This window comes from Ahaetulla prasina, chromosome 2 (genome assembly GCF_028640845.1).
Source record: "Ahaetulla prasina isolate Xishuangbanna chromosome 2, ASM2864084v1, whole genome shotgun sequence".
NCBI classification, from domain to species: Eukaryota; Metazoa; Chordata; class Lepidosauria; order Squamata; family Colubridae; genus Ahaetulla; species Ahaetulla prasina.
The window spans coordinates 119272481-119298018 of record NC_080540.1 but is presented as its reverse complement, the minus strand read 5'-3'; the positions used below and the strand labels follow the sequence as shown (position 1 = coordinate 119298018).

At 38.3% G+C, this 25538-nt stretch overlaps 1 protein-coding gene across 7 annotated transcripts in view; it reads left to right on the top strand.

The window, feature by feature from the left end:
• The window catches only part of BRD4 (bromodomain containing 4), a 108072-nt gene that overhangs the window by 52545 nt on the left and 29989 nt on the right, over positions 1-25538 (top strand). For all 7 annotated transcript variants that reach the window (XM_058174193.1, XM_058174187.1, XM_058174190.1 and 4 more), the window contains 8 exons: positions 8291-8609; positions 11825-11962; positions 13633-13768; positions 14448-14722; positions 17646-18008; positions 20373-20501; positions 21180-21389; positions 23392-23591. In XM_058174193.1, coding sequence (XP_058030176.1) covers positions 8325-8609; positions 11825-11962; positions 13633-13768; positions 14448-14722; positions 17646-18008; positions 20373-20501; positions 21180-21389; positions 23392-23591 — 1736 coding nt within the window. In that variant the 5' untranslated portion in view covers positions 8291-8324. The remainder of the gene's footprint in view (positions 1-8290; positions 8610-11824; positions 11963-13632; positions 13769-14447; positions 14723-17645; positions 18009-20372; positions 20502-21179; positions 21390-23391; positions 23592-25538) is intronic.

The following is a 25538-nucleotide window of genomic DNA, read 5'->3' as shown; positions in this document are numbered from 1 at the left end:
TCTTGGATGAGAAGCGGAACATCTTCAAAGAAATATCAGAAAGTCCAGTTGCCTCTTGAAAAAGTACCTTTGGGATAACATGACCTGGATGACTGAGAATCTCCATAGACACTTGAATTCCCTTTTCCATCTCTAGTCTCCTGGATACAGCTAACCCCAGATTATCTGTAATGTTTAAAATGCATTTGTTTTTCTGGGTAGGTGTTTATATTTCTAAGCCAAACAATGAACTGCAGGAATTGTTATTTTTGTAATACACATCTATTTAAACCATGCCTTGTTTAATAAGTTATGCAATTGGGTAACTGCACAAAATGCATTAACCGCCAAAGTGTTTTAATTGAATGGCATTCATGATCCATGCATTCACTTATATCTTTACATGTGACTTCTTCACATGTTTAGCACTACAAAAATACATTATTTCTCGGAAGATTCCCCCTCCTACACACATATTGGTTTAAGCCATGACATAATGCAATAGAAAACAACAAAGCCTTGGTTTTGCAGCACTATTAAAACATGCTCATTTCTCTTCCACATCACCCACCTCCTAGCTTAAGAATATTTATATGTTACTTGAGTTGCTGAATTTCTCTTGCATGTGCTGGCAGGGCTGCCTTTTTTTTTACTAGAGCTGGCGGGAGGCATAGGAATATTCATAGATTAATTATTCTCCATAGTGGTGGAGATAGCATCTAGGAATGGGTTGACCTTGTCTGCCTAGCTGATTGGACTGAGTCTGTCAGAGCTGTTAGGACACACCTCTGTGTCTAGGGCTTCCCAGCTTTTGACTCAGTCCCTCAGCTAGGACAGATGTGTCAAGGCCTTTCTCCAAACCTTTGATGGGAACATTCCTGGATCCTTTCTTCATTGCTTTCTTCAATTTTTGTGAGTGTTTAGCCCAGCTGATTTCCCAAAATCTGGTTGAGTCACTGGGGTCACCTCAGCAGCGAGGGCTTTGCCTCAAACCAATGGACAGTGGGTCTTCTCGGTTGGCAGGGTCCTCTCCCACACAGCTAACCCCACGATTGTCCTGTCAGGACTGTAAACATTTGCCATCAGACAGTGGAGCTTTTGCACTCCCAATTTGACAGCCAGGGAAGCCGGACAGTAGAGCTCTCACATCCCAACCTTAAGACTGACGGAGGAACTTTCGAGTTCCCAATTTGACTGACAACGAGGCCGGATAGTGGAGCTTTCGCGCTCTTGTCATTGCTGGAGTTGGGCGGACGTTGCAGGACCTTTGTGCTCCAAGAAGAGCCCTGTGCCATGGCACCTGACCTTTTAAAGTGACAGGCACCCTTGCACTTCTCGCAAACGGCATCAGGAGCAGGTGTGGACCTTTGCGCTCTCATTAGCCCCAGAATCTCAGCATATTGCCTGGAGCAGTAGCACTCCCATTACAGCAGCCACGCTACAGCATTAAGCGGAGCTTCGGGCTCCCCTTCTGTTTTAAGCCAGGTTTTGGCACTGGGAGTGGAGGGAGTCAATGCTCTCCGCAGCCCATGGCCTCCAGGACTACTATATGCCTTCCCTCCTCTTCCCCTTATTCCAAGGGTGATCAGGAAGGTCCTGAAGGAGAAAGCAGAAGTCCTACTCCTGGCCCCCCACTGGCCCAGAAAACCTTGGTTTGCCAACCTCATAAATTTATCGGTAGCTCGGCCTTGGAAAATCCCTCAGCATGAGATCTCCCTCAGCCAGGGGGCCTTAGTCCACCCGAACTTATTGTGGTCCACCAGCAGCCTGCGGAGCTGGCAACAGAGTCAGACAGCAATGAGGCTGAGGAAGAACGGGCCAGTCCTGGAGGCTGGGGAAGGCCTGGATGAGGGCTCTGCATCGGAGGCAGAGGTGGGGCCAGGGCCATCGGGGAGTAAGGTGCGGACTCCAGAGCCTCCAGAGGCTGACAGTAGTGAGGCAGAGGAACAGGAGGAGCCTGTTCCTAATGCACGCATGAGAAGAGCTGCCAGAAGGCAAGAGCAGCTCAAGCAAAGAGGATGACTCAGGAGTAGGGCCAAGAGATGATTGGCCCCTCCCATAAGGCTTAAAAGACCAGCAACGGTGTTTGGGCTCTTTGCCGGAAAACAACATTGATAGCTTTGTCTTGTTGCATTTGTTTTGTATCGGTGTCTTCTGAACTTTTGCCAAGAAAGGCCTTTGGCAGTTTGCCTAATTGGACCAAGGTTGGTGATAGGACTGAGGAATTGTGTTGGGAGGAATTTGCTTTAAGTTAGTTGGACTGCGCTGAGAATGAATTAATTCTCAGCTGCCCTAATAAAGTTTATTTGTTTTTACATTGATTGAGTTTCATATTACCTACTTGGGCCTGGGTCACAACAGAACCCACAGTGGCTCCAACTGACCTCCTGGCACTTGAAAGGAGCGTTCTGAGGGGGAGACAATTTTCCTTCTGGTTCATCAAGACAAGGATAAAGGGCTATCGCCCAATACCATCCAGAGGCATGTAGAGGCACTGTCCTTGGTATTGGTGTGTGGATCACTGGAATCTCTTGCACAACATCCCACGGTCCGCAGATTCCTCAGAGGCGTGACCAACTTATGTCCCCCGGTTGGTGCACAAGTACCCTTCTTGGGACCTGTCCAAGGACTTGATCTCCCTCCCCAGGGCCCCATACGAGCCATTAAAATCAGCCAGCCTGAGCTGCCTGACATGTAAGGTGGCATTCCTCATGGCCATTACATCGGTCAAGAGGGTATCTGAGCTGACAGCTCTGTCAGTGAGGCAGGATCTATGTGTCTTTCACAAAGATAGAATGACTTTGTGGTTGGATCCCTCCTTCATACCCAAGGTGAACACCTGGTTCCACAGGGCACAGGAACTGATATTGCCTAACTTCTGCCTTCACCCAGTCCACCTCTATATCAAGCAGACTGCTTGGACCTAAGGGAAACAGAATCCCTGTTTGTCTTGTTCCAGCCAGTCACGTTGGGCAACAGGGTCACCCCTTCCACTGTGGGACAATGGCTTAGGTCAACCACTGCCAAGGCCTATGAATTGCAGGCCCTCCTAAGACCTTCCCGAAAAACTTTTCACTCAACCTGGAGCGTGGCTACAACTGCAGCGGGGGCAATGCAGGCCTCTATAGCAGAGGTCTGTTCAGCAGCAACTTGAGCCTCTTCTTCCCTTTAATCAAGCACTATAAATTGGACATCTTTGCTTTGGCGGAGGCAGCATTTGGCCGGCAAGTGCTTCAACATGTCCATACGGAAGAAGGGACTTTGGACCAGATTGCAGCCCACCTGTCGGACAGCAAGCTTTGGTATGTCCTATTCCTGGATGCTATCTCCACCACTATGGAGAAGGGGTGTTGGTCTTACCTGAAACGCTCCTTCTCATTGGATGGAGATAGCATCCAACCCCACCCTGAAAACCATCTGGTCCTCAGTCCGTGAAGGGAAGGATCTTCGAGCACGACACGTCGAGTCTGTCACTTCGTCTTCGTCAAAAGCTGGGGAGCCCTAGCAACAGAGGCGTGTCCTAACAGCTCTGACAGACTCTGTCCAATCAGCTAAGCAGACGAGGTCAACCCATTCCTGATGCTATCCACCCAATGAGAAGGAGCGTATCAAGTAAGACCAACGCCCCTTCACTTGCATTTGCAAGATACTTTTTACCCAACTATAATTACACAACTCTGCTGCTACTGCTGTGCTCAAACAAATCAAATCAGTTATGTTTTAATATGGTACTACAGTTTAGTTTTCAGTGATACTTTTGTTTTGTTTTGTTTACAATTGAAATTGAGACCAGAAGACTTCTGGAAGATACGATTTTCAATTTTTCCTCTTGAAAAAGGAGGGGAGTTTTGTTTGTTCACTTTTAATGTATATTAAACCTACGGAACAGTACAGTGTTAAGGTATTTTTCAACCAAAAATTCTGCCATCATTTTTGTGGTTCTGATTGGAATGTTTGCTTACCCTCCATAGTTAAACAAATTTATCATAAAACTTTACTTCCAAGTAAGTACATTTGACTATACTTTATAAACTCAGTCCCCAGTTTTAGGAAGGGAGCCTTGTAATAAGATCTGTTTGATATGATCTGTTACTAGAACCCATGTTGGCTTCTAGTAATAACTCTGGTTCCAGGTGTTTACAGATCCGTTGCTTGATTATCTTTTCCAGGACCTTCCCAGGGATTGATGTCAAGCTGATAGGTCTGTAGTTTCCTGGATCCATTTTATTTTCCTTTTTTAAAAAAAAAAAAGATGGGAACCACATCAGCTCTTTTCCATTCCTCTTGTAGTTCCAAGTGCTCCTGGATATTTGAAAGATATTGTTCAGTGGTTTCGGGATCACGTCCGCCACCTCTTTCAGAACTCTGGGATGTAATTTTAGATCTGGTCATTCTGCTAAACAAATAATTCCCTCAACACTGTCAAACTATTACTAAATCTGCACTACTATTAATCTTCTCATCGTTCCCTTCACCCATTTCCTTCCACTTATGACTGTATGACTGTAACTTCGTTGCTTGTATCCTTACGATTTATATTGATATTGATTGTTTCCTGATTGCTTATTTGTACCCTATGACTATCATTAAGTGTTGTATCTTAGAATTGTTGATGAACGTTATCTTTTCTTTTATGTATACTGAGAGCATATGTACCAAGACAAATTCCTTATGTGTTCAATCACACTTGGCTAATAAAAAATTCTATTCTATTCTATTGAATTCCAGTATGACATGATCACTCTCCCCCAAAGTTCCTTTAAGTTCAACTCCCTGTATCATTTCATCTCTGTTAGTAAGAATTAAGTCCAGTATAGCTGACCCATTCCCTTTTCTACCTTTTAGATGTTTTGGGCTTTTAATTATTGGTAGTAACCAAACAGTTGCTAGTTTGGAAAATAGTATCTCAACAAGACAGTTAAGGCCCAACATTATAGCAAAACATTTAAAATGGGTATCTGTAAGTTGTAGCTAGCAGACACAAAATTCTGAACTGTGAACTTGAATGTCCTTGATAATGTTTTCTATTCTTTTGGCACCCTCTCCTGGGTGTCTTCTATACTGCAGTGCTTTGTAAGAATAGTATTCAACGCAATTTCTTATAGTACAAAATATTGTTGAAGCGTTTTTTTTAATGCAAGACTAAAGCATAGGAAAGAGAAAAAAAATGACTTTCCATTACTGCTATCAAATTTAAGTTCATGATTTTAGCCTTTCGGAATTTTTCTCGCGGCTTTTAAAACATGACCCATAACAAAATTTTTAAGAAAATGTTGGATAGCCATTTGTCTGAAATAGTGTAGGGTTTGCTGCCTGGGCAGGGGGTTGGACTAGAAGACCTCCAAGGTCCCTTCCAACTCTGATATTATTATTATTAAAATAATAAAATGGTTAATGAATAAAACTCAATAAATACTAACCATACCCATAATGTATCCCTAAAAGCAATGTCCTAAAAAGTATGTTTGTATAATATGTTTAAAATATATTAACGTCTATTATTAAGTAGCATAGATTATTGAGAATAGAAAATAAAAATAAAACATTCTAATTCTATAAATGTTAACTATAATTTAGGATGACAATATTACAAGCATTGAATTGTTTAGTTTTCTTATCGAAAGTTGAGTATATCATTAAAAAAAAAACCCACTACACTTCTTATCAAAATATCCCAAAGATGCTTTTCAAGAGGCAACTGGACTTTCTGGTTTTTGTTTGAAAACATTTAACTTCTTTTTTTTTTTTTTTGTTTACATTTATACCCCGCCCTTCTCCGAAGACTCAGGGCGGCTTACAGTGTATAAGGCAATAGTCTCATTCTATTTGTATATTTTTACAAAGTCAACTTAACTTTGACTTGTCAACTTGGATGAGTTAACTTCTCATCCAAAAAGCTTCTTCAGCTCTGACTAGATGGGGAACAGAATCATTTATACTCCTTGCAGATAGCTGGTCATTTGCATTCTTTTTAGAGAGTCATTGAGGCCACCTGGAGGTTTATCTGTGTCCTCAGGGTCACCTGAGTGGTGCAAATGGGTGTGGAGCCTTCTTGGAACTGTTGAAAGGACATTGGAGATAGATGATGTCATATCCCTCCCCCTCTATTAAGAGAGGGCTGTTCAATTTTGACCCCTCTTTCAAACCAGTGGCGCTCTCTGTCCAAAATGTGAACTTCGCTGTCTTCAAAAGAATGGCTTTTGTTTTTTAAATACAGATGGACTGCTAAATCTAGTCCTGATGAGCTTCTTTTCATACGTTATTTCATGTGTTTGTGAACAAAACTTCATAATGAATTGCAGATCACTATAGCTTTTGTTTTCTAAAAATGTCTTTTAGATATATGTGAAATTTAGGATGAACGGCTGGGTGGGCTAGAGGTGAAGATGTTGCCTCACACTCAGAAGGCTGAGAGTTCAATCCTAGGCAGCTACGGATGTTTTTCTATTAGGGCACAAAGAGTAAATATCTGCTGCAAACTCTGCATAGGTGTCAAAAAGGGCATCTGGGCAGTAAATGCTCAGCTCTTTTCAGTCATCCTGACTCCACCTTGATAAAAGGGATTAGAGGGTTGTAAAATGAAAAAATGTGGAATTTAGGATATCCACAACACAACTTATGCCTCTGCTTTTTTTTTTAAAGTATATTTATCATTCTACTGTTAAAACAATATTTTCAGTTTGGTGAATTGTTGAAAAGAATCTTAGGTTCACGTATGTTTCTGAAAGGGACACTCTGGGAAAAAGGGCAAGAACGAAGGTTAAGAATATTCTAGAGAAAACAAACAGGATTTAACTTTTTTTTTTTTTTGTTTACATTTATACCCGCCTTCTCCGAAGACTCAATAAGGCAATAGTCTCATTCTATTTGTATATTTTACAAAGTCAACTTAACTTTGACTTGTCAACTTGGATGAGTTAACTTCTCATCCAAAAAGCTTCTTCAGCTCTGACTAGATGGGGAACAGAATCATTTATACTCCTTGGCAGACAGCTGGTCATTTGCATTCTTTTTAGAGAGTCATTGAGGCCACCTGGAGGTTTGTGTCCTCAGGGTCACCTGAGTGGTGCAAATGGGTGTGGAGCCTTCTTAGAACTGCTGAAAGGACATTGGAGATAGATGATGTCATATCCCTCCCCTCTATTAAGAGAGGGCTGTTCAATTTGACCCTCTTTCAAACCAGTGGCGCTCTCTGTCCAAAATGTGAACTTCGCTGTCTTCAAAAGAATGGCTTTTGTTTTTTAAATACAGATGGACTGCTAAATCTAGTCCTGATGAGCTTCTTTTCATACGTTATTTCATGTGTTTGTGAACAAAACTTCATAATGAATTGCAGATCACTATAGCTTTTGTTTTCTAAAAATGTCTTTTAGATATATGTGAAATTTAGGATGAACGGCTGGGTGGGCTAGAGGTGAAGATGTTGCCTCACACTCAGAAGGCTGAGAGTTCAATCCTAGGCAGCTACGGATGTTTTTCTATTAGGGCACAAAGAGTAAATATCTGCTGCAAACTCTGCATAGGTGTCAAAAAGGGCATCTGGGCAGTAAATGCTCAGCTCTTTTCAGTCATCCTGACTCCACCTTGATAAAAGGGATTAGAGGGTTGTAAAATGAAAAAATGTGGAATTTAGGATATCCACAACACAACTTATGCCTCTGCTTTTTTTTTTAAAGTATATTTATCATTCTACTGTTAAAACAATATTTTCAGTTTGGTGAATTGTTGAAAAGAATCTTAGGTTCACGTATGTTTCTGAAAGGGACACTCTGGGAAAAAGGGCAAGAACGAAGGTTAAGAATATTCTAGAGAAAACAAACAGGATTTAACTTTTTAATGGACCTTTATGAGTGTTATGCCATCAGCCATCTGCTTAATATTCCCATATTCTTTAGAAGAAAAATGAATGCATATTGGCCTGCTCTGGTTTTTTTTTAATTGAAAACCAGATCAGTCTTCTTACATTAATATTTTTTGTGATGAGTTCTAAGTGATATACTTAACATCCTTGGGGAGTCTCCATTTAGTGACTAACTTCACCTTGGTTCAAAATTGCACTCAGCCATATTTTTGCTTAGTATTAGAGCCAGTGTTTCTGACACCGCTCATCAATTTTTCCTAATTTCCCCAGGCCTTTGGCAAAGGTGATTGAAGCCACATTTTCTTTATTCCTATCTACCTTTGTTTTCCCCCATCATTGTTTATTTTGTGTGCTTTTTATATTGTTCATTGTTTTAAAATCTATTAATAATTTGTAACATCATTGGGACTTGGGCAGCATATGCAATTAATTTATGAATTTGCTTTCCAGAGTGACTGGTACAGAATGCAATGGGATCGATAGCATGTCTTCAGAGAGTGGCCCTGGGACAAGACTGAGAAATTTGCCAGTAATGGGGGATGGACTAGAAGCTACACAAATGTCTACAACACAGGCACAGACCCAACCCCAACAAGGCAATCCTGCAGCCATTAACCCATCTCCACCTGAGACCTCAAATCCTAGTAAACCCAAGCGCATGACCAACCAACTACAGTACCTACTCAAAGTGGTGCTCAGGACACTATGGAAACATCAGTTTTCATGGCCTTTCCAGCAGCCTGTGGATGCTGTCAAGCTAAACCTCCCTGTAAGTATACCTAACGTGGAGAAAGGACATTTAAATGTAAGTGAATTTTTTTTAAAAATTGTGGACAGCAAATAAAGACTGGGTTTGCTTTGGAATATATAACAACCACAAACTATAAATATGCTATTTTATGAGGATGAAAACGCAGTATGTTACATTTTCTTCAGAATTCCTGATAAATTAGAAACCATCAAAAACATGCTGTGGGCTACTTTTAAAAAATATGAATATGAAGCAAAAGAGGATCATAGTAAAATGATGGTAATATAGATAGATTATATTAGTTGCCATAATAGGGACAGAAAGTAAATGAAAAAGTATAATATACTCAGTAGATTGGATTCCACAGAGTTGCGAAAACAGTGCTTTTAGACATACCAATTGATATACAATTCCTTTGGCCTTGTCTGTCTAATTTAGAAACATAATTTCTTGAGTAGAAGTTGTATCATTCTACACTCTGAATGAACAGTATTAAATAAATATTTATTATAAGCACAATATTGTCTTAACAGAAAGATGTGTAAAGTGTATGTATAGCAAGTCATAGTAACAGCCATATGTGATTTGTATTCGCCAATTAAAAATCTGTTTCAGACGGGACATGGCCGTTCTTTTTCCTGTCCTATTCAAGCTTGATTTAATCATTGTCCAATTCTAGACAAACGAACAGTTTTTTAATTGGAATACAGGTAATCCTTGTTTAGCAACTGCAGTTGGGGCCTGGAACACAGGTTGTTAAGTGAAGCATTTGCTAAGTGAAAAAGCATAACTATTCTTACAGTTTTACTCAGGCCAATATGCATTACTTGACTAATGATGGACATGTGACAGAAAGAGATGGCGAAAAGGTTATAAATGAGGAGATTGGTTGCAGAGTTCTTTTTCATCACCATAGTAACTGCTGTCCAGGCAATCACTAAGCAAGGACTATCTGCTCTTTACTTGGAAAAGGAACCATTTATGTTTTGGAAAATTTACCTTCTCTACTTTTCTTTGCTTCTTTATCTTTTTTAAATTAGGGAATTAAAATTATGTATATATGCGTATACATTTATACATACATACACACGCCCTAAAGCTTCTTGGTCTTCATTTGTACTTGAGTGTGTAATTGTCTGGAGTAAATCTTACAGTACAGATACTGCTTATTTCTTTGTTTTGTTTGTAGAAGTATTCTAACCTAAAAGTTATAGTACTTGTCTTTAACTTGATTATGGTAAAGTTGCATTAAGTGAACTCCAAAAAAAAAGGTATAGTAAGGTAGTAGTAAGGGGGAAAAATTGCCCTACTGTTGCTATAAACTGCCAACAGGCATGATAATAATCAGCATATTCAACTATTGGTTTAGGAGAAGAGCTAAAAAAAATTGGCCACACCCAGTCTAGTCAGTATAATTAAAATTCTGGTTTGATGGCTTTTTAGGTACAGAGTCCACACTTTGTCTAAGTAGAACTATCAGATGAACAAAATATAGGCAGTTCTTGCCTTCAGTGATTGTTCAAAATTACAGTGACACTGAATGGATTTAGATACGTGGCCAAAATTATAGCCATTGCAGCCCCCAAGGTCACCTGATTGTGATATGAGCCCTTGGCAACCTATTCATACTTAACAGTGTTTCCCCAAAAATAAGACCCGGTCTTATGTTTTTTTGGGGGCTCCAAAATAAGCACAAGGGCTTATTTTCAGGGGAAGTTGTATTTTTTTCCTATGTATGGGAGGCCCGCTTCTTCTGCTTGCTTGCAGCCACAATGGGCCAAGAGGCCACCCAGCCTGGGAGTACTACCACTGCCACAAGGTGGGGATGTAGCACTGTCCCATGCGCCACGTGTCGGCTTATTGAGAGCCCTGAAGCCAGGCCATCCACGCCCCAACACTTGCCTTGCAGCAGTGGCTCCAGCAGCCCTATCCAGCAGAACCCCATGTGGCCGCCGGCCACTTCTGCATGCTTGCAGCTACAACAAGCAGGCAAGCCAAGAGATGGTGGGACAGAGAGAGCAGCTGACTGCTCGGGAGACTCATCTTCACGTCTCTCAGCTTGCCTGCGGCCTGTGTGGAGCATTGGGATTGCCTGCCTTCCCCTCCGCACCTCTGCCTTTGTCTGGTGCTGCGACACAAAGATGAGCCTCCCGTGCCGCCCGCCTTCTCTGGTCCACTGACTCTTGGTTTTCCTGCGGCCTGCCTGGTGCATCCAGATCACCTGCATCCCCGCCTCTGCCTCCACCTGCTGCTTAGACAGGTAATCAACTCATTGCTGTGCAGGCTGTGGCTGCTTCTGGACACCATTGGCCCCTGCGCCCTCGTTGCCTCCGGTGCATGGCTTATTTTTTGAGTAGGGCTTATATTAGGCGCACACTTAAAAATCAGGCTTCCCATTTTAGAGAAAACACGGTACAATGAGTTCCAAGCACCTCATGAATGTGATCTCTATTTGTGATCTTCCCTCCATCTTCCCCAAGAAACGCTACGGAGAAGGTCACAAGCCTCTGCCATGTGCCAAAAGGATTCCCTATTGATACTGGTTGATTATGTGATGTAGCTGACTATATGTGTTTAGCCTCAAACAGTGCTAAAATTGACTCCCCCTGAATTACAATAATTACAATAATTGTCAAAATGGTTGAATGAATTTGCACAACTTATTAAATCCTTCCTTCACCCAGTTAAATGTGACAGCGGCTAGATTAATGTAATTTACCCCATAAACCTTCATTAATAAACACACTTTTTTTGTTTCATGGCATGCTATATCTATAATCGAGAGAACTCCCTCTTGTCTTTCCAGACTGGTTGCAAATGCCCCATGCTGTATACCAAAATCCTGCTTGAATATTTAGTTGGACCTTTTTCAGCCAACCTCTTTGAGAGTGACAAGGCTGCCTGCTTGAGGGTTTCTGTGTCCCTCTGGCATGCAACTATTTTGTTTTGTCATTTTTAACAACACAGCAGATCACTTAACAACTACAACTTGGAGTACCAAGATTGCAATTATTGAGTGAAGCAGTCAAATTGTTCTTGCTTAATAACTGCTTCACTCAACAACCATAGATTTTGGTCTCTAATTATGGTTGTAAATTGCTTGCTTCTCAGTTATGAAATAATTTGCATCAACAACTCATCATAGATATGGAAAATGTTATTTTAAGTTTTATTTTTTGAAAATATATTGCAACTTGAAGGAATTTTTATTTGCCATATTTATTTTCCCATAGGATTATTACAAAATTATTAAAACTCCTATGGACATGGGAACAATAAAGAAACGCTTGGAGAATAACTACTACTGGAATGCACAAGAATGTATCCAGGACTTCAATACAATGTTTACAAATTGTTACATCTATAATAAGGTTAGTTTTCTCATAAATTGGACTTTCAAATGATGTATCACCTATGTATCCAATTTGAGATTTCAGTTTTTTAGTTTGTACAGATGTATTTATTCAATAAATACATGAAGGTGTAATGAAGGTGGTGTATGTTGCTCCTCTTTCTCCCCCCATTTTCTCCAGCAGCAGTCATGTGACCTATATTCAACTAATAGTGTGTGACTGGCTCATCATCACATAAATAAATAAATAATTGAATTTTGTAATGAGTTTTGTGGTTAAGAATGGAGTTTAAATCTGGGTACACAAGTTGCTCTTTTCCTTCTTTCCTTCCTTGGTAAAACGGTGTATTTATTTCAGGTGTGAATTTTTTCCCCCTCTCTCTCAAAAGGCCATAGTGTCTCAGGGATAACCTGTTGGACTGAAATGAGAAAACTTATGTTTTTCTGTCTAATACCTTGAATGTACCTCCTCTGTCGAGAGCAGGCTACAGGAAAGAAACAGATTGTTCTTGCCTGATATTTGAAACAGTCTCTTCCAGAGGAGGTCTGAAATTGTGACAGATGAATGAATGTAGCAAAAGGTTCTTATGTAAACCTCTAAGTGACAGGTTACATACTTCTTAGTTTACATAAATATAATTTATTTTAAAATTCAAACTTTAGACAAAATCTAAGAATTCCATGCTTATCAATGCTACTTTGCTTAAGAGTTTCACTGGCCATAACCTCTGGTACTTTACATGTGTAGTTTATTATTGTATTTTTATTGTATCACTATTTCCCTGAAAAAGCCAATTAGGATTGCATATTTTACAGTCTGAGAGTAGAATGAAAATGGTTTGAAATTTTTCATGATTGCTAAATCATTATTTTGTTATATTTAAAATGCTATGTTCCTGAGCATTACATTAGGAAAGCTATCAGTCAGGGGCATCAGTTTTCCTTGTGAATGGAAATCCAGAAGACCATAGTATTCTCCTTGCAAAAATGAATACAAAGAAAGAGCAACAAATAACCAAAAAGCAAGGAATTTGTTGAGTTGCCAGTTTTAAAAAAAAGGTTCAGATCCAAATTTTTCCATCAGTTGTTCATGAATCTGTCCACCACAATTTTTCATACTGAAAGATAATAAGTACATAAGGGGAAAAGGTGCTTTGAAGTCTCCTAAATTTCTGTCCAGAACACTGTTACATTTCACAACAACAACAAAAAGCCATAGTAAATTAGTTGTGCAGGGTATCTGTCTGTCATTCGGTCACACACAAAATTAGTAATGTAACCATGAGATAGAGTAAATGTATAAAGCTGTATATTGAACGGTCCTCCTGTATGGTTGATAGCTAAAATGATTATACAGTTTTTTAATCTGTTAATGACAAAAGAGGAACTAACATTTAAATGAAGAAATCAAAATATAATACACAGGTGAAGCTATAATGCATAAAAGAGCAACATAGTAAAACTTTATAGTCACTTAATGCAGAGGGACACATGAATTAAGCAACAAATGCCTCATACTGTGATTTCTAACTTACTTACAAAGATCACATGCAGGCTACATTGATAACAACTAGACAAAGTAACCTCCATCTTTCATGCTATATTTCTATAATGGCAAAAATATGGCTGGTCTGTCTTCAGATTGATAACTCCAAATATGTGTGATTTTATATATTTTTATTTGTTCAGCCAGGGGATGATATTGTTTTGATGGCAGAAGCTCTAGAAAAACTCTTCCTACAAAAAATCTCTGAAATGACCCAGGAAGAAACAGAAATTGTTATAGTCCAAACAAAAGGGAGAGGACGTGGTAGGAAGGAAACAGGTATTAATATTTAATCTGCTGTATTTTGTACTCTCATTTTTTGTACTTTGTTTGAACTAGCAAATGCTATTATGTGGATGCATGTAATTGTACTTGAAAAATTATCTTTCAGATAAAAGCTAGTTTTGTATATTGTACTCAGCTGTAATACAATTTGTTGAGTTTTGACTTAATGTGTAGTGTGAATCCAAGCATTGTGAGTATAAACTGTAATTTACTGCTCTGCATGTTGCGTGAATCCAGCCAATTATATTTTATATTGTAAAAGCCATGTTCAAGTAACCTATAGGTTCGTGCAGCAACTGCAAGCTGACTCATTATAAAATCTAGGTGAGCAGTATGTATTTCCAGAAAGTAAAGCTTTACACTGACTGTTTAGTTTGAAAGTTGGGAAATGGGCATCATTGCAAAAATACAATGGAGAAAGGAAAGAAGGAAAAATACGTATTTTCAAATGTATGGTTTATCTTTACTAGTTAATAGAATAAGGTTGAAGTCTATATAGTCTCCAGTCTTACTATATACTACTATATAGTAATATGTATAGTCATTGAGAAATGGTATTGTAATTCAAATACAAATATGAGTTCTCAGACTAAAAAGTCTGAAATGAAAAAACAAAATGTCCATTTGTATGTTTAGAGACTTGCTATATATACTGTGATTGGCTTTCTTACAGTGACATCAAAGCCAGGAGCATCAGCGGTACAGAATGCAACTCAAGCATCATCCCCACCACAGACGCAGGCTCCACCCCAGAATTCTCAGCCGGTGCAAACAACTCATTCCTTTCCCTCTCTAACCCCTGACCTAATTGTTCAGACACCAGTAATGACAGTGGTGCCGCCCCAGCCTCCTGCAGCACTGCCTCCTCCCCTCCCACCTTCAGCCTCCGCTCCTCAGCCCTCTCAGACACACACCCCGATTATCCCAACATCTGCACAACCCATGAAGGTGCGTACATTAGAACTCCTCTTCTTTTAATTGTTCACCTAAGGGAAAAACTTGCCGTAAGTCATACAAAATCGTGCTCAGGTACTTTACAGCTTTCCTTAAGACTGCTTCATTAAATTCTTTAACTTTTATTCTTCTGTTTTTGAAGGTTAGGAAGCAGGAATATGTTATGACACTGCAATGTTCTATTTCTGCAGGGCTCCCAATAACTGGCACAGTTTGTATGCTGTCAAGAAATTCAATTTTTAAATGCTGGTCAAATAAAATCTTAAATGAAAATGTTAACTCAGCAAGACATTTATTATTTTAGGGACTCTAACACCAGGGGGTTATTAAGATTAATTATTATTGCACTATTCAAATAACTAGAATGCAGAATCCCTTGGACAAGAGACCCTAGCTTATAAAACTATAAGATTCAATCTTATAATTTCTGGGTAGATTAGAAAAAGTGTTTAAATTATGCATAGTTGATTTTAGTCAATATAGATAAAACTGAATTATATGGACGAATAATGTGTTCCTTATTAGGGTATGAACATTTAAATGTGTAAGCTAGAAGGATCACAAAATTTACTTGGCTGAAGTTAAAATGCCCTTTATTCTTAAATCTGAAGTTTTTCTGTAGTACATTTTTGTTCAGAGTCATTGCAAACATCGAATTTTAACCTGCTTGAAATAAAGCCATATAGAACTAATATAATAGATATGTAAAACATTTCAATTTTGGAATTCGTCTCCTATTTACACATTTTAAATTATTTGTCTACTGTGGAATATGAAAAAAGCATAACCTTTCCTTGTAAATCAAATAGATACAATTGCATCATTGTTAGGTTTGTTATTTTAGAAAAGACTTTAAGAAGAATGTTTAATGCCTATTCTAACCATACCACACACTTCATACAAATGTAATGAAATGGGTGGAAAACATTAGTATAGAAATAATGTTTTGTGCCAGAAACTCGGGGGGGGGGGGCGGACAACAAAGATTAGATTAGAATTGATTAACATTGCTTTCTATATTTGATATATAGTTAGCACATTGATACCAACATTGGTACATTGATGTTTTTCATATTGTATTTGGTTTTAACCAATATAGTTACAAAGTTAAAAATGTGTGTTTTAAAAGTAAAATACTAAAATAAGCACATCTCAAAAATATCAAGAATAATTTTGTCAGAACATAACATACAACTTAAGTGACAAGTTGCATTGTGCCTATACGAATTGCTAGATAAATACAGATCAGCTGTGTACAATATTTATCTTTTTACTTTATCATGATTCAGCCTGCTATTCAACATGAAACTTGTTTTTCATTTCTGTCCTTTCCTAGAAAAGTAAAAGTCAAGTGTTCCCATTGTAATGAGAGCAATGTTATCATTTAATTATTAAAGGCTGCTGTTTAAAATATGCTTAGTAAGTCCCATTAAACAATTCAGATTTATTCCTATTAAACATGCAAAAGATTGTACTGACATTTCTTTAAAAGAAAATATAAATGAGGCTTTCTAAAGCACCGTAAATGTCAATTTTTTCAACATCTTTTTTTAATTGATTGATTGAACGTTTTTTATTTTTTTTCTCATTCCCTTTCTCTAGGAAATAAAAGTAGTATATATACTATACAGCCTGTCCTTTCATTTTTCTTTATAACAGCCTTATGAAATGAACTAGATGGAGATAGTTACCAACCCTAAACTTATTAGCTTCTGTGACTAGGAAGCATTTAAAAAAGATGGCTTTGCTTTACCTTGGCTCAATAATATTTCTTAAAATAAAGACTTGATAAATAGCTAAACATCTTCCATTGGAATTAAGACTATGCTTAATAGAAAAGAATATTCCTTTCAAGATCAGTCTAGGACAGCGATACTGAACTTTTTCGGCACCAAATCCAGAACGCGCGCACGCACCAGAATCCCAAAGACCAGCTGGCCAGTGCGCATGCACGTACCAGCCAGCAGGTCTTTGGGTTGCCAGCACGCGCATGCCAGCCAGCTGGTCTTCGAGTTGCCAGCACTCCGGTGCATGCAAAAACCAGCTGGCTGGTACACGTGCTCACAGAGGGGGCTCTGTGTGCCATCTCTGGCACGTGTGCCATAGGTTCACCATCACAGGTCTAGGATATAAGGGGCTAAAATTGCAAAGACTATCTAACATTGAATGATTTCTTAGAAAGAAGGGATAGCAGCACCATTTCTCCTCTGTTCTGCAAGACTAAAAATCTGCTTTGAATAGTAGAACTATCATGAAATAATGCCTGAGAACAGCTATAAAAAGAATTGATAGAAATAACTATTCCAAGTTCTTCTCTCAGCAAGATTTCCTATCGGTCTTTGCTTTCTATACCAGGGGAAGGAATCCTTCTATTCATTCAGATGCATCCCTGAAATAATAATAATAGTAATAATAGTAATCCATGAAATAACAAAACAACAACAATAATAATACAAAAGTTATATCAGCAAGAAAAATTTGAAAATATTATAACTTTCTTAAACAATTGAGTGAAGTCATGACTGAGAATTTTCATCGCATTCAGCTTCACTACAAATTCTGTGCCAGATTTTCTGATGATTGTTTTCTGTTCCTTGTATAGTGTTTTAGATACTTATACGTGATGTCTGGTTATTTTCATATATATGGAGTGTTTGCTTAGCTATGAGAATTCCATGGTACATTCATTTATTTTATTTATTTTAATAGGCTTATATGCCGCTACAATTGTCAACTGATTCCAAGCGGCTTACATTCCCACCATGCATAAACAAGGTTAAGATAACAAAATAATCAACAATTAAAAATATAGATAATAAGATATTCCTATGCCAAGGAATCATAACCTCATGTACACGTATACATAGTGGCAAATAAAGAACAGAAGGCTACATAGAATGTCTGTTTGCTTTGGTAGACAAAAAAGGGAGTGAAGAGGAAAGCAGACACTACAACTCCTACTACAATAGACCCAGTTCATGAACCATCATCATTGCCAGTTGAACCCAAGTCTGTCAAGACAGGTCCACGAAGGGAAAGCCGACCTGTGAAACCTCCAAAGAAGGATGTTCCAGATTCTCAGCAACATGTAGTAGAAAAAAGTAACAGTAGCAAAGTGTCAGAGCACTTAAAGTATTGTGGTGGCATCATAAAGGAGATGTTTGCTAAGAAACATGCTGCATATGCATGGCCCTTCTACAAACCTGTGGATGTGGACGCTCTTGGACTCCATGATTATCGTGATATCATTAAGCATCCCATGGACCTGAGTACAATTAAAGTAAGTGTGGGTGTCTTTTTTTCAACTCTCATGTGGTAATAAATACATACCTTAAAAATACTACCTATAGTTGTCCCAAAGGGCCTTTTTTCAGGCAATTAGACTTTCTTGTTTTTTTCTTTGAAAATGTTTCATTTCTCATCCAAGAAGCTTTTTCACTTCATTTGAGGAAGTTTCTTCAGTTCATTAAAACGTTTTCAAAGAAAAAAATCAAAGTTCAGTTTCCTTTTGGAAAATAAATGTTTGGGTCTACTCTGTTATAATACCAACTAGAGCAAGTCTAAACAACATATCCATAGATCTCTTACACCCTGACAAGTAGCTTTCTTTGTGGCCCACCAGTGTCTTTAAAATCTTATAAATCCACTTCTGCCAAACGTTGCCACTGCCAGGAAGGAGCCATCACCATTGTTGTGGCCCTGAAGTTGCATGGTTGGGAGTCTCCAGACCACATTGACACTGTCAGCTCCATCATGCTGCTAGCTGCCAAACTGATCTGTGTGCCAACTAGTCTTTGTGGAAATTATTTTTAATTGTCAATATGGCCCTTTCCCCTCTGAATTGTGCAAGCGTGACACAGAATATCAATATCTGGGGCAATGTTTATCCTGTCCTCTCTATGTCTTCCTTGCCTTATATAATAGGATGGCTTTAGTCATTCTAATTCAATTCAATTTGATTTAATTTACACTGGGAGGCAAAAATTTATAGAGGCTAAAATAAATCAAAAACCCTTTTAGGCAGATTTAAAACATAGATAGATGGCAGAAATCTAGCATACAAGTTTGATAATCTATTTACAGTATATTTTATTCTTTCTTTTGCAGAAGTAATAACAGCCATTTCCTCACAGGAATTCTGTTTTATCCTTATAGCGATACTTCCCAAACCTGAGTAAATTACCCCAAATTGGGTAAATGTGGTTTTTCTTTCGATAATGACGCAGAAACCCATTATCCAATCACAACAGGATATTTAAATTGACTTAATTTTATCTACAATGACTATAAATGACTTTCTGATAAGTGCTTTTAGGTGATGAAGGAAAAAGTTTCTTATCATCTTCCTATAGCACTTCATTAAAATGCATTGGCCATAATGTCTATATAATCTGAACAGAGAATACAACTTTTCTGGACATTATTTCTCATCAAAGACACTAATATTATTTAGTAAATAATTGATGATGTTGTATCTAAGTTTTGAGACAATAGTGGTAAATCAGGGATTAACTGTAAGAAAGCAGTTGCACAGAGTGTAATTTATTTTGTGTTAAAATTATTGCTATAGCAATATATCTCCTCTCAATCAAACAGTTACGAGATTTGTTTTTGGTGTCGATGTGGAAATGTGAGATGAATGTACTTGGGAAATATTGCTGTAGGTTGAGAATTTATGAACAAGTCCTATAATGAAAGCTGCCTGCAAAGTGAATTGCTTTGTTTTGTGCTGGTAACTCCCCTAAATCAAGCTTGTGGTCTTGGTGATCATATCGTTTTATTTCTCCTGAATGAATGTCATATGTACTTTACATATCCTTTCTGTAGACAAAATATTTTTGACAAGTAGTTAAAATGAAACCTATTCTGTATCCCAGTCCATTTCTTGTTTAGAAGTTTCTTTGTTGCTAGAAAGAACTAATTCGCCCACTTTTGCATTGAGAGCATGACATTAAGCATCAATATCGTTTCCCTATTTTGATCTAGATTTACGGGAGAACTAGATTATTTGGATTTATTCACTAAGCCTGTTTAAGAAAAAAAAGTATGGCATAGCACAATATTTAAATCTACCCTGATTCGTCTTCTAAAGTTGTCATTTTATAGCCATTGATGTTGAAAAATCTTATCTATACAGTAGGTTTCCTGTATTCTCTGCTGTATGCATTCTGAAGTACGCATTATAATTCCATGGTTTATTGTAGTAGAACTTGAGAAAAAAATAAGAGAAACAAAATGTCTGGCTAAAAAAGTGCCCATTTTATATTAGTTTATTGTTCACATTCTGTTCTTACAAAATAAAGCAATTCAAAAAGCAGAGCTAATTTCCTTATTTTTACTATTCTACCAGTGTAGATACTTCTGTTTCTTTGTAATCTTATGCAATGTACAAACTAAAACAGAAAACCAGTGGGATTATCATCAACAATTGAGATATCCTGTCATTTGTTAAATATCATTTGGGTTGAAAATAAATTTATTTTTATATACATTCAGAAAACTTGAAGATTAATTCTATAGAGAATTGATAATCTTATCTCTCAAATGCCAAAATATTTTGCTTTATTTATAGGAAATAATACTCATGGTATTTTAAAACGATTTAAAATTTATTTATAATTAAAGTTCTTTGTTTAATCTTCAGTCAAAATTGGAGAACCGGGATTATAGAGATGCTCAGGAATTTTCAGCTGATGTCCGATTGATGTTTTCCAATTGTTACAAATATAACCCTCCAGATCATGAGGTAGTGGCCATGGCACGGAAACTACAGGTAACTAAAAATTTATTTAAAACCATGTCCTACTTTAAATGCATAAATGTATAATTTTAATAAGTCACAGAGTAATTTTAAGAGTAACTTAAAAATATTTTATATCTTTGGGAATTGTTATTCAGTCTTTAAAATATGTATTACAAATGTCAGGGGTAAAGGCTTTTGTACCTTACTTTGATATTTACTGATTCCCCTCCTCAAACATCAATGAAATGTGTAGCAAAGCACTCATATCCTTTGGCGTATTTTTTAAATTGGATTAATCATGAAAAAATTATTAAACTTCTGTCAATGTTAGTAAACATACTTAATATCCAAACAATACTTCTGGAATCCTTGAAATCCCACCCTTAATTATGTTATTATGTTGCTAATTATGCCTCTTGCATTCCCCAGTGGCCGAATGAATAGGATAACACCCTTCACCTATCCTCATATATAATGGGACCTCAAGATTAAGCCAATTTTGATCAGAAAGTGCCTAGGTTGATAAAGTGCAGGAAAGGGGATGTTCAGGATAGGAACAAATCAGAGCAATTTTCTGAATTAATTCTGAGTTTGGAGATACCAATATTTTGGTGCATGCCACAAGAAAACTTCTTCATTATTCTTCAGAATAATGCTGGGATATATTTTTACAAGAATAGCATTCATATGCCCACTGTATCTTGCCAGGATGTCTTTGAAATGCGGTTTGCTAAAATGCCAGATGAACCTGAAGAACCTGTGATTCCAGCTTCCTCTCCAGTAGTAGTGCAGCCACAACCCAAAGTGCCCCCACCATCATCCAGTGACAGCAGCAGTGATAGTTCTTCTGATAGTGACAGTTCATCAGATGATTCTGAAGAAGAACGAGCTCAGCGGCTAGCAGAGCTCCAGGAACAGGTAAAACGTTTGTGTATCCTGCTTTTGACTCTGACTGTATCCTCTTTTCTCCAGTTACTTGCTTAATTCTAGTTTTTGCATGGGGATCAGGTTTTGCTTGGTTTCCTCCATACCCACTACATATGTACAGTTCTAGCCAGTGGCCCCCAACCTTTTGGGCACCAAGGACCAGTTCCATGGAGAGAGGTTTTTCCATGGAGGCGGGGTGTGGATGGGGTTGTGTGCTGCCAGCATCCCATGGATGGGGCTTCGCTTGTTTGTGCACCCCAGTTTCTGGCATGGTGCGGACCAATGCTGGTCCACAGACCAGGGGTTGGCGACCCCTGTTGTAGCCCACACCTTCCAGTTTTTAATGTTTCACTACATGCATGACTAACCAGCCAACAAAAGAAAACTAGCCACTCTAGCTTACTGTTTCATACATCTAGTTATGATCTTCTTTCCTTAGTTTTTTCTTTACAAAGCTTCCTGTTGCGGAATATACTGCAGAAATCCTCATACCGACAGGAAAGAGTACATCAAGCATTTTGGCTTTGCAACTTTATTCCTGGCCATCTTCCCATTGCTGAAGTTGAGAATGTGATTGGGATTGTTGGGCAACTGATGAAACAATTCCAGGTTGCCTGTGAATCTCGCAATCGCAAGGGAAGTTGGTTGGGCCTGTGGCTGAGTCTTTTTTTATCTATCCTCTTGATTGGGTAAGGGATGAGATTCCAAGATAGACGCTCACCAGATAGTATTAGATTAGCAGATGCTTCTTTATTGCCTGTGCTGGGGATATAGTAGCCACTAGGCCAGTGATGGCTAACCTTTTTGCCAGCACATACTGGGGGGGAGGGGTGTGTGTCATGTGTGCGCATGTCCACACCCATAATCCTATGCGCGCACGACCCCACCACACTCCCCACGCTCCTGGCAGGCGATGGCATGGTAGGCCCGTTTTTTGCTGTCCCCAGTTTCCAGAGCCTTTGTAGGAGTCTGGGGAGGGCGAAAATGGCCTCCCCACCCCCCTGGAGGCCCTTCGGAGGCTGAAAACCATTTCTTGCCTGGGGGGGGGGAGGCCATTTTCACCCTCCCCAGACTTGTAGAAAGGCTCTGGAGGCTGGGGAGAGAGAAAAACTGGCCTTCTCCGGAGGCAGGAAACAGCCTGTTTCCCTATATCTGGTGGGCCCAAAAGGCCCCTGTGCACCGGAACTGAGCTCAGGTGCCCACCGATAGGCTACGTGTGCCACAGGTTCGCCATCACGGCACTAGGTTCTCCTTTCAACATTTAGAATGTTAAGGAAAACTTTCAGTATCATAGCCCACTCAGTACTTCAGGAAAAGGTAAAGATGCCCTTAAGCCAAGCTGAAGTCACTGGTGATAATACAGATATGTATATTTTGTTTTCTTGACAGCAATACAATTTCTGCCTTCCGATCTATCATAGAAGCTTGACTCTGTTGCTTCAAGTCTCAGGAAAGGCAGCAAATTACTGCCATTTGATCATTAAACAGCATTATTGACAGTTGCTCCAATATATTCCTGTTCATGTGTGCTGTTCGGCACTTTTTCTTTTTCCTCTCACATGTGTTCATGCATGTACACACACACAGAGATGTGCATTCTTTGAAAACAATTTGGAAAAAGGGCCTTTGGTCTTACATGAACACAGCACCTATTTGCATTTAAAGCAGCCCATTTTTTCCAGGTTTTTGACTGGCACTGCTTTAAAGTACGGACATATTAAAATTTGTGTAACACTTGAAGCTGTGGAATTTTTTTAGACTTGCATAGAGACCTGGAAACACTTTGGCTGCTTGGTGTGGGTCGTCATTTTGATGATTTCAAATCATTTTTGAAGCATGCACAGCACTAAGGAACATATAGCTCAGGTGTTGGGAAAAAAACAATTAGTTGCACACCAAAGTGAGTATGGGGTCATCACATCATATGACGGGGGGTAAAACAAATATTTTTTAAAAAAAGAAAATTGTATTGATCTGTATGTCTGCTCCTTAGCTTAAAGCAGTGCATGAACAGTTGGCTGCTCTGTCACAGCCACAACAGAATAAACCAAAGAAAAAAGAGAAAGACAAGAAAGAAAAGAAAAAAGAGAAGCACAAAAAGAAAGAAGAAGTAGAAGAAAATAAAAAAAATAAAGCCAAGGATCCACCAACTAAGAAGGTTAAGAAGAATAATGGCAATAGCAATAGCTCAAGGTCAGTTCCCTCTTTATATCCATGTATGTGCCAATCTGTAGGGTGGGCTTTTTAAAAGTTTTATCTGAAGTATGAAGATGTTTTTAGTATAGCAGAACTTCTATATTTTATCTATCTAAATTCCTGGTAGAAGTTACACAATTTTAAACAAGGTGCGCAAAAAGATTCAGATTTAAAACACCTACAAACCAGTTATTCTGACTTAACAAATGTTTCAGGCTTGGATCACGCCTGGAATATTGGTACCTTTGGTAAAGTCAGAACTGCTATTAAAATCTAGAGTTTTGAATAAAGAACATTACAGGCTTGAATATTTTGCACACCACTGTTTCTAACCATATAATATGGGTAATTATTATATGGTTAGAAACAGTATAATTTAAATTAGGATACTGCCATGCATTTGGCCTTAAATTTCCAAAATTATATACTGTATGCTTTCTTGGTTTTCAGCTAACTGAGGTGTAAGTACAGTTTTGGTTTTAGCAAATGTATTCTCTCGTATTAAAGGTCTAATTCTACAGTAGAACTCCAAGAAGAATTCTCTGTGGAATTGAATATTCCTTGCTTAAACTATTGAAATTTGCAAAACTGGTAAATTATTTTAATTTCTTAAGGCTTAGATTATAGTTTTAAAATGACCATTCTTTCTTTGTGAATAATGGGACTTCCTTTAAAGCTGTCTGGGTAGTGCCCATTGCTCACTTCAGGTAGAAGTTCTGTTTCTGCTTTTTGAGAGATAGTTTAGGCTTCTATCCCTGAGTCAATTCAGTGTACTACGATAGTAAAAAGCATCCGAAAGAGGCACATACAGGACAACTTTTTAAAGAAACCAATACAGCAGCTTCATTTTTGCAAATTGACTCTGGCTATACCCAGTTCATCTTCTCTCAGAGAGTCCAATTTCAAGCAGTCCTTTAATCATTCTAGAACATTTTCCCCCAAATTTTCTCTAGGCCTCAGAACTTGTTAGTTTAAAAAAAAGGAACTGGGATTCCCCCCCCCTCCCAATCAAGAAGCAAAATTACAGTCATAGGTGGCTTTTCTCTTTTTTTTTTTTTTGTTTAAAAAAGTTTTATTTTAACATTCTTATCCAATAACATATCCAATAACATATTTAATGTACCATCATATACAATTAATCGGATCTGCCTGGTCACCACCCCCTTCCTTTTCCTTTTACTCTCCTTCTCTACCTTCTTCTACTTTCCACAACCATCCTCCCCCTCTCTTATCTACATCCTCTCCTCCTTCCTCCCTACTCCTTTCTTCTCCCTCTTCTATCCCTCTTCCTTCCTTTCCTCTTCCTCCTCTTCTCTTTCCTACCTCCTTCTCTCTTCTACTTCCTTCTTTCCCATCATTCTGAAGTGGTAGCCGGGCAGCTCCGATCTTACATTAATTATACATCTTCAATCATCTTTGTACATTAACTATCAATCCCTTTTCTACCCCCCCCCCCCTTTCTTCCCTTCCTCCCCCACCCCGGGACTTCCGAGAACCGAATACAGGGTATAAAACTAACAACAAAAATTAAAATATAGCACAAATCATAATCCATAATCATTCCTTAAAACCTCCACTCCCCTTCCAGAGACAAAGAAGATACTTTTCTTCCAATCCATTATATATCAGACCATTCCACTCCTAGAGTTCTCAGAAATTTCCGATTGAGTTAGTGTTTGTTCTTGAATAAAGTACATAGTTTTTAATATCCAACCTTCATCAATCAATATCAAAACAACGTTCCATCTTCCAATATTCACCAAGGGTTCTTCTAAAATGTCTTTCTTCCTTAAGCAGTCTCTCAAGAATAGTTCATATTTCCAACTTAATTTCTTTAATTTTTCTGTCCAACCTTCAAGGGTAAACAATAGTCCATCTTTTCACATCTTTAACATTTATATACAACAAATAATATTACAAATATCCAATATATCAATTGTAATA